The 15,530-nt window shown below is 38.7% G+C and overlaps 1 protein-coding gene across 3 annotated transcripts in view; it reads right to left on the bottom strand.

Annotated features, from left to right (window-relative positions):
* The window catches only part of LOC308103538 (uncharacterized protein), a 51,990-nt gene that overhangs the window by 15,095 nt on the left and 21,365 nt on the right, over positions 1-15,530 (bottom strand). For all 3 annotated transcript variants that reach the window (XM_080453553.1, XM_080453555.1, XM_080453554.1), the window contains exons 3-4: positions 11,303-11,364; positions 2,762-2,846 (exon numbers count right to left, since the gene is read on the bottom strand). In XM_080453553.1, coding sequence (XP_080309679.1) covers positions 2,762-2,832 — 71 coding nt within the window. In that variant the 5' untranslated portion in view covers positions 2,833-2,846; positions 11,303-11,364. The remainder of the gene's footprint in view (positions 1-2,761; positions 2,847-11,302; positions 11,365-15,530) is intronic.

The raw sequence follows: 15,530 nt of genomic DNA, 5'->3' as shown, positions 1-15,530 counted from the left end.
TCCACAATTGGACAAAAAATAGTCCAAATATCTTCAGTCAAAAAACTAAATGTTGTTCTGCTTTTATAGCTATAATACTAACTGGTTTTACACACAATGTTTGTTGTGACGGGGGGATGTGGGGGGTAGTATCCCAAATGCTTCACATTTTCTCAAGAATGATTTTGAAAATAGCAGATCTACAAGCTCACAACGCATTGTATTGGGATGCATTTTGCATTTTGATCTTTTAGGTCGGCTATTGTGAGTTGCTGAATGCACCATTAGAGCCGACGGTGACAGACGGCTACTATGATGCTAAAAATAGCCTATGGCTTGATGTCTTTTTCTACAACAAGCTGCTGCTATCAAGACGGTCGAAAGCCGACCAAGCTTGCTCGGTCGGTTTTTGACGGTTCACTACAACTTTTGACCCGACGTGACAGTGTACCCACCGCCCATTGAACATCCGATATAACAGCGTACCACCACTAAAGTTCTCAACAGGCCTGAAAATGAAGGCCCAGCCCTAACTGGGCCCTGACTGGGCCGGCCCGAACAGGGCCCGGCACAAATAATTACCATAATGTTAGGCCCGAACCCCCCCCCCCCCCCCCCAACAAAAAAGAAAGATCTCCAGTAGGCAGTGCCAGTGGCTGAAATTATAGCAGAGTGAGAGAACAGACATAAAACTGTTCAAAAGAAGTTCGTAAACTGAACTTTAGTCAATTATATCTCCCTTTAATAATACCAATTGGTATTGTATTTTATATCATTTTTATCGTTGATTAGTCACCTTTACAACGAGGTACAGCTTGTAAGGATCGGGCATTCGTGGAATGAGCAACACAGCTAAACGTGTGGGTAGCGCCTCCCAAACAATTGCCAAAATCACCCAATAAGCTTCTGTTGGTAATCACTCTTGTTTTGAGCAAGCTGCCAGCACACACCTGCTGAGAGGTGTGTGCCAGTAGTCAAAGGTGTGTGACTGGCACCTGAACATGGGTTCTGCAACTTTGTTGAGTTTGTGTTGATGCTCCAAGCAGTAACACTGCCCCCATGGAAAGATGCCACGTTTGTCCCTTCAGGAGAAGGCCCGTGCAATAGGGCAAGGGAAGCTGGTGTTCCGTTACGCAGATTACGCATTATTTGATGTCAGCCCTGGTACCATTTACACACTTAGGACTAAGTTCTGTGAGACTGGTGAAGTCAACAAGGAAGACAACAACCCAAGACCCCTTGCTTCACTGAGGAACCAGATTTATAGGCATGATTTGCACAATCACATCAGCTTCACTTGCCCTATTGCACGGTCCTTATCCTGAAGGGACAAACGTGGCATCTTTCCATGGGGGCAGTGTTGCTGCTTGGAGCATCAACACAAACTCAACAAAGTTGCAGAACCCATGTTCAGGTGCCAGTCACACACTGTGACTGGCACACACCTCTCAGCAGGTGCTGGCAGGTCGCTCAAAACAAGAGCAATTACCAACAGAAGCATATTGGGTGATTTTGGCACATTTTTTGGAGGCGCCACCCACACGTTTAGCTGTGTTGCTCATTCCAGGAATGCCCGATCCTTACAAGCTCTACCTCGTTGTAAAGGTGACTAATCACCGATAAAAATGATATAAAACACAATACCAATTGGTATTATTAAAGGGGAGATATAATTGACCGAAGTTAAGTTTCAGAATTTTTTTTGAGCAATTAGTTGGCGAAATGGCAACTTTTTCTAAATTTAGAGTAGCCAATAATTGTGTCTTTTTTCCCCCAATTTAGTCGTTATGCCAATTATTTCCTCCCCACACACATTTCTGTGTTGTCACTGCTTCATATCCTTCTGACTCACCTGCCAGTGAGGAGCCCCTACCAGGAGGACGTAGAGCCTTCGTCCTACTCCTACCGCCCAACACTCCCCGCTGACAGGTGGGGAGTATATACTCCGTAGGAGTACATGCAATGACCATCATCACCCTCCTCCTCCTCCTCCTCCCCGCCCGGTTTCCCTCCCCTGAACACGGGCCAATTGTGTTCATGTAGACGCTGGACCAAGCCGGATGCACCACGGTGGATTTGAACCCACAACCTCTGTGGTGGTGGCCAGGGTTTTTACCACTGCACCACCCGAGAGTTGCGAAACAGCAACTTCACATGTTCAATTGTTCATAAAACATGCTAAGTTAGTAAGTTCTGCACAACAGAGGCTAAAGCTTTAATGTTAAATCCCCGTTGTCAACTTGTCAAGCATCTCTCATTCTCTCTCTCTCTTTCTCTCATCAAAAACACCCGTCCTTGGTTCTGGTGACTCATCCTGCCCTCCTAATACGTGAGGGGGCCGTGTTTTTTCGATAATTTTTTTCATTTATTTTACTTAATTTCTTTGTTTAAAAAAAAGTTTTTAAAATAAATGAAAAAAGTAATTGAAAAAACATGGTCTCCTCGCGTATTAGAAGGACAATATCAGTCACCAGAACCAAGGACGGGTGTTTCTGATGAATCTATGGTTAAAATGGAGTTTGAAGTTACAATGGGTTTGTATAGGAAGGGGGCGTGTCTGATAAAATGAATATCAAATATCTAAATACTGAATCAAGCAAATTAAAAACTGTCCGGGTAAAATTATTTTAAAAAAGTAAATATTTTTTTTAAATATCCATTTAAGTGGTTAATTCATAATATCTATGTTTGAGTCAAAAATACTGTAGGCCTACAATGTTTGTCTTTTAAGTGTACTCAAGTAAAAGTACTTAGTTACTGTCCATTATAGATATTATCTTACCTCTCCTTTTGTTCAGACAGGCTGCTTTCAGAGGCCACGCCCCCCTCCTCGTTCTCCTCAGGCTCACTCATGGTAGAGCAGAGACCTTTACACACACACACACACACACACACACACACACACACACACACACACACACACACACACACACACACACACACACACACACACACACACACACACACACACACACACACACACACACACACACACACACACACACACACACACACACACACTTAGTGGGATTCTTTCATTACATGATTTAGGGCAGTGGTTCCGCAAAGTGGGGTCCGGGGACCCCCAGCGGTCCTTGAGGGGGTTCCAGGGGGTCCCCAGTGACAGTCACTGTAAGTGAATACAGACGATCACTTATTAATGAATTGTGGGAGCAACAGTTAATCGATGATAAAATGAATAATTGACAATCGATCATTTCATAAAATAATCGATGAGGGAAATATTTCATGCCAATATTACTTGGAAAATGATGGTTCCTGACTGTCAATCATTTGTCTGGAGACCCCCTGGAACCCCCTCAGGGACCCCCACTTTGAGAACCTTTGACATGAGGGGGTGTGGCTTAGTAAACAGATGAGGTGAGTTTTGCTGTTGGTCTTTCTCTCTTCCTTGTTCATTTCTTTATTCACAATAACGCTGGTTATTCAACATTTACTTTTCCTTCTTTGTTTTAAAGAGTTATACTGTATATATGTAGATACTGTATCAAAACCATATGATCACATGTTAATCAAAATCACAACAATACACATATTTTCCATGTTCATATTCCCATATGTTTACTTTGGTAAAAGTACTTTTACTTTTCACAGCTTCCATGAACTGGAACAAACTTTGGCTTTAGCCAGTAATGTTTAGTAATATTGTTTTAAAATTGATTCTTTTTAAATGTCATGTTACCATGAATTGCATCATCATGAAATCAACATTATTCAAATGTATCAGGTTAATACTGGATTAGCAGACCCACTACAAAGACACATTACAAGGCACTACTGGAGAGAATTAACCAGTGGTGGAAAAAGTACTACATTCTTTTACTTAAGTAAAAGTATCAACACTGCAATGGAGAAATACTCTTTTACAAGTAAAAGTCCGGTATTCAAAATTGACTTTGGTCAACAAAAAGTATTGGTATCAAAATGTACTTAAAGTGCCAAAAGGAGAAAGTACTCATTATGCAGAATGTACCATTTCACAAAGTAACTACATATTTTAGTATGCTGATTAAGTTTACAATCAGTAATACACCGTCTGGATGTCATCTTGAATGAGATTCAAAACGGAGTAGTTCTGTAATTAAAATCAGCTGTGTTTGGAGGAACGTGCAGCTATAGGAATCACACAGATGAATGAGAACAAGATTAATTTATATTCATGAAAGTGTCTATTTCATCACGCAACACGTTTTTGTTCATAGCAAGTAATTAAGATAGGCTTTGTAGGGACTTTTGATATAAAAATACACAATCATGTTTTGTTATTTTTCTTGGGGGGGCATCTATAGTTAGGTATGCCCATATGATGACCACGCATATGCTCTAAAAGTGTGAAAAACGTTTTTCTCATTTCACCAGACCTTTAAACATATACATCTATACAAGCTTGTAGATCGGCTACTTTCAAATACAATCTTGGGGAAAAAAAGTTGTATGGTGTGGGGGGGTCACACGCTCCCTGATAAAATAAGAAATGGCTCCTGACATTTCAACCCTTTTTTTTCCCTTTTCCGAAATCTCAAAACAAAACAACATGACATTTACCACAATGTGTGGATTGATTGATTGATTGATTGATTGATTGATTGATTGATTACTTTATTAACAGCTGTGTTGGAAAAAGTACTCAAATGTTTTACTCAAATAAAAGTATCAATATTGCAATGCAGAAATACTCTGTTACAGGTCAAAGTCAAGTATTCAAAATGTACTTAAAAGTGCAAAAGTATTGATATCAAAACATACTTTAAGTACCAAAACTAAAAGTACTCTTTCTGCAGAATAAATATAATTTATGCAGAATGTCCCATTTCACAGGTTTCAAATGTATAAAATGTATACAAATCTTTTGAAAATAGCAGCTCATAACGCGTCGCATCGCAACGCATTGAGAGCTTGTAGAGCTTGTAGATAAGCTTTGGCTATTTAAATAGGGCTAAAGTGGTTAATTAGTTTTTGTAATAATAATCCAAATCTACAATGTAACTAGTAACTAAACTTTTTTTTTGTTGTATTAATTAATTAATTTAATGGAACAGGTGTGTTACCTGCTTATTAAGCTACTACTATCTTTTAAACCACAACTAATGAGACAAGACAATCAATAGAATGAGTTTGGGAACAGACCTCATGAGACACAATACATAGCATATACAACACACATGTTTTGATGGGAAAATGAATTGCAACAACTATGCCGTGACAGTGACACTTTCTGACAAACCACAAATCATGTGTTGTCTGACTCTAGACCTTTCTAGCAGACAGAGAAATGAGGAAAATAAATAGGGAACTGAAACCTCAGCCATATGTATTTTGTATACCATACATGGCACTGGACAGACTGCAAAGTTCTGTTTAGAGCCGCCCACAGTGATAAATCGCTCAATGCTTAGTAAAAGATGACTGGGGTGGGCAAGTGGGCAATTCACACCCTCAACAACACCTCAGTAGGAAACACAAACAAAATGAGTCACCAACAATGTGCTATGCCTCCTAGCATTTGAGAGAGATTCAACTATTCAATTATAGACATTTTCAAGTGCAAGCCCCATTGTCTCATGCTTTAGTAGTAGGCTATAATCAACGGAGGAGGACGTGGGCTTTTGCACATGTTATGTTATGACATTATTTGAGCTGTTACCTTTGTTTGTTAAATGACTCATTCATGTGCAGGGTATCATGTTGGAATCGATCTGCCTGTAATGCTGTCTAAATTACTGTTCTTTTTTGAGAATTTGGATCTGCAATAGCCAGGCCTACCTGTTGTGATGATCTTTATAATGAAAACCATATATTGATAATAGTTGCGTACCTTATTTTATTCACGTTTTTCTTTTTCTCGTATTACGGTGTAATAGCTATTTCCCGGGCATAGGCCCCGTGTCAAAACTGGCATCTAAAGGGTTAATATTGTAATGTGATAATTACATCAAAATATAATTTAAGCAAGAACTACTTCATGAAAAATAATGGCGGGGGGAATATCTTTCAAAATACAAATCTTGTACTTAACACTCCCTACGTTTTAGGGGTTAAACTAAATAATTAATAATTTCCCTCTGCACCGTGGTACCCCCTCTGCACCGTGGTACCCCCTCTGCACCGTGGTTCCCTATACACACAGTACGTGGTACACAAGTGCCAAGTGACGGTATAACCAACTCTCATCATATACTATTTGGAGCAACTCTGGGTTTGTCCTAAGTTTAGTTACACAATTCAGCTACATTCACAATTCAGCTACATTCACTATTCAGCTACATTCACAATTCAGCTACATTCACTATTCAGCTACATTCACAATTCAGCTACATTCACTATTCAGCTACATTCACAATTCAGCTACATTCACTATTCAGCTACATTCACAATTCAGCTACATTCACAATTCAGCTACATTCTCTACCTACAGTATGTGAAGTTTTTATCAGTTGTGTTGCAGCTGTCGTGTGGAATTCAGATGTCCTTCCAAAGAAACCTAGTCCATTTACCTTTGTAGTACTAACTCAGAAATGTGGCTTTTTGGAAGTTTAAAAGCTTCCCTTTATTTGCTCAGTTTATGGTGGGATTACAAATGTGTACTCAAATCTTTTTAATGAAAATATAAAATAATAATATAATTAAAATCTAGGAAGGTTTCATGTCGGTCTGATCAGATTTACCAATGCCATAATTTGGGCTTGTTGTAAAAAAATATTTATTATTTAGGTTCTTTTTTTTTAAAGAGAATGTTCCATTTAGATCTCATTGAGCCTTAAATAAAGGCCAGTCTAAATTTGGTAGGTCCAAAATGTTTTAGATAATAAACCTACACACAGGGTGAAGATCGGCTGTTGAAGGGAGTTTCAAGCAACCGGCGCAGCCAACTGTCACCCACAGAATAGATCTGACACCAAATATGTTTCATCTCAACATGGAGAAATGTACAAAGTATTTTTTTTTACCTTCCATGTGAACGAGGTGCAGGAGAAAAAGCCTGCCGATGCTCTCGTGAGAATACGGTCTTATTGAACTTCCCCAGACTGCCAGACATGAGTGTGCGTGCGGAGTGTGTGTGTGTGTGTGTGTGTGTGTGTGTGTGTGTGTGTGTGTGTGTGTGTGTGTGTGTGTGTGTGTGTGTGTGTGTGTGTGTGTGTGTGTGTGCATGTGGCAACAGGGAGGGGGGGGGGGGGGGGAGCGGGGGGACGGAGTCTTTGGTATGCCCCAGTCAGTGTTGTACTGGTCAGCTCCCAGTACAACAGGCTGAGATTTCAGTTCATTATTTATTTTTCTCAGTTTTCTGTCTTCTAGAAACGTCTCTAGACAACACATGATTTGTGGTTTATCAGGGGAAGGGGAAGACCCCCCCCCCCCCATGACTCTGTTTGTCTTATAAGTGAGCATAATAATTCAGTTAAAAGCTGTTAAACTGTATATTATCAGCAATTACATTTATACGAGTAAATTAAATTATTAATATCATGTTAAATAAATGAGAAAATCGAATGATTGACGCTTACATGTGTGCATGTACCTCTAATATGGATATATTAGAGGTATATATATCTCAAAATATGGATATTTTCTCAATAATCAGTCATAAATATAGACAGTATGTCAGATAGCATGTGCAGCTCACATACAGGATGTAAAACCACAAAAAGCCTCTTCCTGTTGCTAGTGTTCGAGTGTGCCTCAGCAGTCTGTTCAACCATTCAATACAAACTGTTTCCTCTATCATATTCCTTCTTTAGGCATATCTAGTGATAATATAATGTTAAGCCTATATCCTAAAGTGAGCGAGCTTTTCAACATATAATGAATTCTAATAAAATTCCCATATTGTCAACAACTATTACGGCTACACTCCACTTTAACAGCTAAACAGGACCCTGAGTTCTTATGGGGTTGATGGTGGATTTGCTGACTCTTCCTAAATGGTGCTTCTTCAAACGTTACAATCTAAATCTGATAGCTTGATGTTTCTATATGTAAGACATAAACAATAAACACCAAAAAGGCTTGCACACTGAAACATTTTAATTGAGGCTCTTTAAATTCAAAAATAGTTCACTTAAAAGTGCAAAAAGTGATGTGAAAAAAATTACCAATCTATGTGAAGCACAATTACTTGCACAAGTTTTTTTTGTTTTTGTTTTTACAGTAATGGAAAACCAAAGGATATACAGTGACGTATGGGTACCAGTGACTGTAACAGGATGGCCAATGTTGCATCAAGGTGCCCGGATGTCCCTAGTGCCCACCTATCCTGTATCCCCTGTGACAGCTGTGATGGGTGCACTGGTTGAGAGGAGCACTGTGAACCTATAGCATGGCCGACTAATAGCATAATTATATGCTCCTTGTTTCAGATCCTTTTGGGAGGCCAAGCGAGCACAGTTGTCGGTGCCCAAACAAGGAGAAAAAGACATACAGCTTGGAACTGTAGCCACGAGGAGAGAAGAGAGACTCAATGACATTTGAGCTCATGTAAAAAAAATTGCTGGCTTACAAGTGGTCGCTCACGAAAAAAACAGTAAAGCGGATCGTAGGTGGAATTTCCCAAAATAATGCATAGAAAGGAAAGGGTTTTCTCCCCTACAGGTGATCAGAAGTGTCCTGTGTGTTTCCATATTTCTTTGTAAGGAGTGTTGTGTTGGTGGACATTAAATAACTTGAATCTATTTCTCCTATTTAGCAGTGGTGGAAAAAGTACTCACCTTTTTTACGACTTCACCCCTTTTCAACCTATCTTCATATAATAGGTCCTCACTAATGCTCATGATAAAATGATAAAAAAAAAATCTACTTGGTCTGTGTAGGAGGGCTGTGGACAGTCTAGAAACGTTAGGCAGGATTTTTTTTCTCAAAAAGATTTAAAAAAATGTATTCCGATTTGTATTAAGGCGAGAACGGTGGAATCTATTATTGCATTGCAACTTTCCAGGAATACAAAGCCTGCAGTTTCTATTAGCTTGGATTCCCCATCGATGATGTCACTGGTAGACGGGTTTCTGAACTCTCCACAGCCCTCCTCTGAGACACAGACTGATTATTTTTTTATCATGAGCATTAGTGAGGACCTATTATTTGAAGTTAGGTTGAAAAGGGGTGAAGTTGTCCTTTAAGTAGAAGTATCAATACTGCAATTTAGAACTACTTTGTTAAAAGTAAAAGTCCAGAATTCAAAATGTACTTGAGTTAAAGTACAAAAGTATTGGTATCAAAATGTACTTAAAGTACTAAAAGTAGAGAGTAGTCATTATGCAGAATGTCCCATTTCACAAGTTTTCAAATGTCTAAAATCTTTAAAAATCTCACTCGCTCGCTGTTTTCACAATGCGTCGCATCGCGACGCATTGTGAGCTTGTAGATCTGCTATTGAGCTTGTAGATGGGCTTGTAGATCTGCTATTGACTAAATGCATATAGGGCTGAAGTGGTTAATGTATGTTTTGTAATAATAATCAAAATCTACAAAGTAACTAGTAACTAAACTTTTCAAATAATTGTAATGGAGTAAAAGCACAATATTTGCTTCTGAGATGTAGTGGAGTAGAAGTAAACATACTGAAAACTGGAATTACTCAAGTTAAGTGCAAACACCTCAAAATTGTACTTAAGTACAGTACTTGAGTAAATGTACTTAGTTACTTTACTGCTATTTAGAATATACGTGACATATTAGGCTTCTGAACAATACTGGTTGGAGTTCAGAGGCCCACAGTTGGAGTCTAGACACGGCCGTGTGTTTAAGCACAGACAATGTAGGTAAATGCCTATGTCCTGTCTGCCTATGTCTATGCCCTTTTTCTTTTCTCTTCATCCCACTTTTGGGATGAAGAGAAAAGAAAAAGAAGACACCTCCGACAATCTACACTTCATGAAGTACAGAATTAACCGAATTAACCAAATTAATGTAACAAAAACACCCCAAAAAAGTTACAAAGTCGGTTAAAAAACACAAATTTTCGTGCCTCGCGTGCGCACACACGCACGGAAAACTGCACACGCGCATACGCACATGAACACGCGCTGTGAAAATTGGCCTTTGCCTAGGGCCTCTTCAGACATTAATGCGGCGTCTAGAGTCTAGAGTGTAAATAATTGCAGTAATATCTCATTACAGTCTAGTATTTCATATCTCTTGGTCTATGATTCTATTTGAATCAAAGGGAGGAATGTAATAGCATTTATGAGAATACTACACTGTTTCCCCTGTGATTATAGTTATAACTCATATGAGCCTTCAGCAAAAAGGACATTTTCTCACTCTGCAGGTCTATTTACAACTCACAGTAGTAGGAAAGCCATGGTCTCACCTGTTGGTATCCTGTAAGAATAACTATTACTTTATAGAGCCATGTATGACTCTGTCCACTAACCAGTGGTGTAAAGTAACTAAGTACATTTACTCAAGTACTGCACTTAAGTACAATTTTGAGGTACTTTAACTGTACTGAAGTATTTCCAATTGTCCATACTTTTCCTTCTACTCCACTACATCTCAGAGGCAAATATTGTACTTTTACTCCACTACAATTATTTGAAAACTTTAGTTACTAGTTACTTTGCAGAGAAATAAACTATTACATTATAAAACATACATTAACCACTTCAGCCCCATTTTATACCTAGGCTATTTGAAAGTAGCCGATCTACAAGCTCACAACGCGTCACAACGCGTCACAACGCGTCGCATCGCGACGCGTTGTGAGCTTGCAGATCTGCTATTTTCCAACATTTTTGTACTTTTTTGGTAGGCCTACTTTAAGTACATTTTGATACCAGTACTTTTGTACTTTTACTCAAGTAAGTTTTGAATTCCGGACTTTTACTTGTAACAGAGTACTTCTTCATTGCAGTATTGATACTTTTACTAAGTAAAACATTTAGGTATTTTTTTCCACCAATGCTACTAACCAAACCTCCAGATATTTGTGTTCTCTTCTTGTTGTGTATAAAGGAGACACATGTCTAACAACTGGGAGGCTGCATCTGCATGAGACAGTCTCTGAGAGCTCTCGTTTATTGTATAATAAATACATTGATTCATTCCACTTTACCCTTTGTGGGAATTCTCTCCTTTACACTGAAGTAGGGTTAATAATATCCATTACAATATGTACTTAGTTACTTTCCACCACTGCTGAAATGGGACTACCTGTCTGTCTGCCGTCTCCCCTCTGAAATGGGACTACCTGTCTGTCTGCCGTCTCCCCTCTGCTCTGTTAACGTTATGGGTAAAACACATTCAAGGGGCAAATTAAACGTCACTTCATCTACTGAGTCACCAGTGTCTCTAATGGTGTTTATCTTACCTCTTATGTTGTTCAGACAGACCGGGTTTATAGGCCACACTCACTGATGGTAGAGCAGAGACCTACACACACACACACACACACACACACACACACACACACACACACACACACACACACACACACACACACACACACACACACACACACACACACACACACACACACACACACACACACACAATTAGTTCATTCAACATGAAGAGTGGTTCCGCTAAGTGGGGTCCTTGAGGGGGTTCCAGGGGGAACCCAGCTAAATCATTGACATGGAAACGTTTGAAAACCAATTGTTTAAGTATTTTGTCGACTAAAACTATGAAGAAAAATGTTCGTCAACTACTCTTTTTCACTGACGAAAACTAAATAAAAACTAAGCTATGATGACTAAAACTAAAACTAAATGTATTGACAATTTCATCAACAAATACAAACTAGACTAAAACGTTAGTGAGGGACGAGTGGAGAAGAGATTTTCAACATGCAACCAAGTGTAAAATGAGCCATTACGACGCCATCAAGGAACCGCCAAAATACATTTTTTGTTGACTAAATCAACTGTAGATTTAATCGACTAAAACTAGACTAAAACTAAAACTTTTCAGATGACTAAAACTTTATTCAAAAGACATTCAATAAAATAATCTGTGAGGGAAATATTTCATGCCAATATTACTTGGCAAATAACATTTTGGTTACTGACTGTCAATCATTTGTCTGGAGACCCCCTGGAACCCCCTCAAGGACCCCCAATTTGAAAACCGTTGACAAGAGGGGGTGTGGCTTAGTAAACAGATGATGATTTTAAAACGGGAGAGAGAGTAAGTTTAGCTGTTGGTCTTTCTCTCTTCCTTGTTCATCTTTTTATAACCTGACGTCTCTCCTCAAGTCACCTTCCCCCAACAACAGCTGTTTGGAGTCCAAACATGTCCACTGTTGGAGCATCACAAACTGCATGCACATTTATCTGTGAATTAATCAGTGATTAATCGCTCAATGCTATATAAAAGATGACTGGGGTGGGCAAGTGGGCAATTCACGCCCTCAACAACACAACAATGTGCTACGTCTCCTAGCATTTGAGAGAGATTTAACTAGTATAGACATTTTCAAGTGCAAGCCCCATTGTCTCATGTTGTAGTAAACTATAATCAACAGAGGAGGACGTGGGCATTTGCACATGTTATGTTATGACATTATTTGAGCTGTTTTTGAAATTACTCAATAATTTGTGCATTTTACTGCAGTTTCGATTTCAAAATACAAATCTTGTAGTTAACACTCCCAACGTAACTTTGTTTTAGCAAGGCATAAGGGTTAAATAAAATAATTCATCATTTAGTTATTATGATGATCGTCTTGGCTCATTGTGGTTCCCCCTCTGCACCGTGGTTCCCCCTCGGCACCGTGGTTTCCCCTCTGCACCGTGGTGCCCTATATGCACAGTGCGTGGTACACATGTGCCAAATGGCCGTAAACAACTCTCATCATATAGCCTACATACTGTTTGGAGAAACTCTGCGTTTCTCCTAAGTTTAGTTACACAATTCAGCTACAGTACATTCACAATTCAGCTACATTCACAATCCCGCTACATTCACAATTCAGCTACATTCTCTACCTAAGGTATGTGAATTTTTATCAGTTGTGTTACAGCTGTCGTGTGGAATTCCGATGTCCTTATGAAGTTAGTAGCCTACAACAAAGGTCTATGTACCTTTGTAGTACTAACTCAGATATAAAGTTTTTTGAATTTTAAAAGTTTCTCTTTTATTTGCTCAGTTTATGTTGGGATTACAAATGTGTACTTGAAAAAAATTGAAATTAAAATAGAATAAAAATAAAAATAGAAATAAAATCTAGGAAGGTTTCATGCATATTCCAAACATCTGACACCAGATATGTTTCATCTGGAAATAGAGAAAAAGTCATGTTTTTCTTCCATGCTTAACATGTGAACGAGTTGCAGGAGAAAAAGCCCGCCGATGCTTTCGTGCGAATATGGTCTTATGGAACTTCCCCAGACATGAGCGTGTGTAGCGTCTGTGTGCGTAGGTGAATGTTCGAGAAGTGAGTGTGTCTATATGTGTGTGTATGTGGCTTTTTTCAACTGCCACCCACACCCACAGAAAACTCTGCCTTAGTTTGCACGCATTCTAGCCGTGCGCGGCTAGAATGTAAACTGTAGAGTGTACACTGAAAAATGAAAATTGAGGCACTTTAAATTCCAAAATAGTCCTTTACTTAAAAGTGCAAAAAGTGACATAGAGAAAAAAAAGTGACCAATCTATGTGAAGCACAATTACTTGCACAAGTTTTTTTTTTTTTTTACAGTAATGGAAAACCAAAGGATATGCAGTGACGTATACCAGTGACTGTAACAGGATGGCCAATGTTGCATCAAGGTGTCCCTAGTGCCCACCTATCCTGTATCCCCAGTGACAGCTGTGATGGGTGCACTGGTTGAGAGGAGCACCGTGAACCTAGCCTGGCCGACTAATAGCATATGCGACGGCATATTCGTCTGGTTCCAGGCTAAAACGCCCCTCGTTTCAGATCCAGTTGTCGGTGCCCAAACAAGGAGAAAAAGACAAATGCCAAACAGCTTGGAACTGTAGCCACGAGGAGAGAAGAGAGACTCAATGACATTTGAGCTCATGTAAAATAAATTGCTGGCTTACAAGTGGTCGCTCACGAAAAAACAGTAAAGAGGATCGTAGGTGGAATTTCCCAAAATAATGCATAGAAAGGAAAGGGTTTTCACCCCTACAGGTGATCAGAAGTGTCCTGTGTGTTTCCATATTTCTTTGTAAGGAGTGTTGTGTTTGTTGACATTAAATAACTTGAATCTATTTTTCCTATTTAGCAGTGGTGGAAAAAGTACTCACCTTTTTTACTTAAGTAGAAGTATCAATACTGAAATTTAGAACTACTTTGTTACAAGTAAAAGTCCAGAATTCAAAATTGACTTGAGTTAAAGTACAAAAGTATTGGTATCAAATTGTACTTAAAGTACTAAAAGTAGACAGTAGTCATTATGCAGAATGTCCCATTTCACAAGTTTTCAAATGTATAAAATCTTTTAAAATCTTTTGAAAATACCAGATCTACAAGCTCACAATGCGTCGCATCGCCTGTAGAACTGCTATTGAGCTTGTAGATGAGCTTGTAGATCTGCTATTGCCTAAATGCATATAGGGCTGAAGTGGTTAATGTATGTTTTGTAATAATAATCAAAATCTACAAAGTAACTAGTAACTAAACTTTTCAAATAATTGTAATGGAGTAAAAGCACAATATTTGCTTCTGAGATGTAGTGGAGTAGAAGTAAACATACTGAAAACTGGAATTAGTACTTAAAATTGTACTTAAGTACAGTACTTGAGTAAATGTACTTAGTTACTTCACACCACTGCTATTTAGAATATACATGACATATTAGGCTTCTGAACAATACTGGTTGGAGTTCAGAGGCCCACAGTTGGAGTCTAGACACGGCCGTGTGTTTAAGCACAGGCAATGTAGGCAAATGCCTATGTCCTGTCTGCCTATGTCTATGCCTATATGTCCTTTTTCTTTTCTCTTCATCCCACTTTTGGGATGAAGAGAAAATAAAAAGAAGACACCTCCGACAATCTACACTTCATGAAGTACAGAATTAACCGAATTAACCAAATTAATGTAACAAAAACACCCCAAAAAAGTCACAAACCCGGTTAAAAAAAAGCCATGTATGACTCTGTCCACTAACCAGTGGTGTAAAGTAACTAAGTACATTTACTCAAGTACTGTAGTTAAGTACAATTTTGAGGTACTTTAACTGTACTGAAGTATTTCCAATTGTCCATATTGTTACTTCTACTCCACTACATCTCAGAGAAAAATATTGTACTTTTACTCCACTACAATGATTTGAAAACTTTAGTTACTAGTTACTTTGCAGATAAATACATTATTAAATTATAAAACATACATTAACCACTTCAGCCCCATTTTATACCTAGGCTATTTGAAAATAGCCGATCTACAAGCTCACAACCCGTCACATCGTGACGCGTTGTGAGCTTGTAGATCTGCTATTTTCCAACGTTTTAGTACTTTCATTTTTGGTAGGCCTACTTTAAGTACATTTTGATACCAATACTTTTGTACTTTTACTCAAGTAAGTTTTGAATTACGGCAGCGGTTCTGGTAGGAGACACAAAGAGTCTCCTTTGTGTCTCCTACCAGA

This window comes from Gymnoscopelus braueri (genome assembly GCF_963280865.1).
Source record: "Gymnoscopelus braueri genome assembly, chromosome: 16".
Taxonomy (NCBI): domain Eukaryota; kingdom Metazoa; phylum Chordata; class Actinopteri; order Myctophiformes; family Myctophidae; genus Gymnoscopelus; species Gymnoscopelus braueri.
This window is presented reverse-complemented; position numbering and strand designations above follow the sequence as displayed.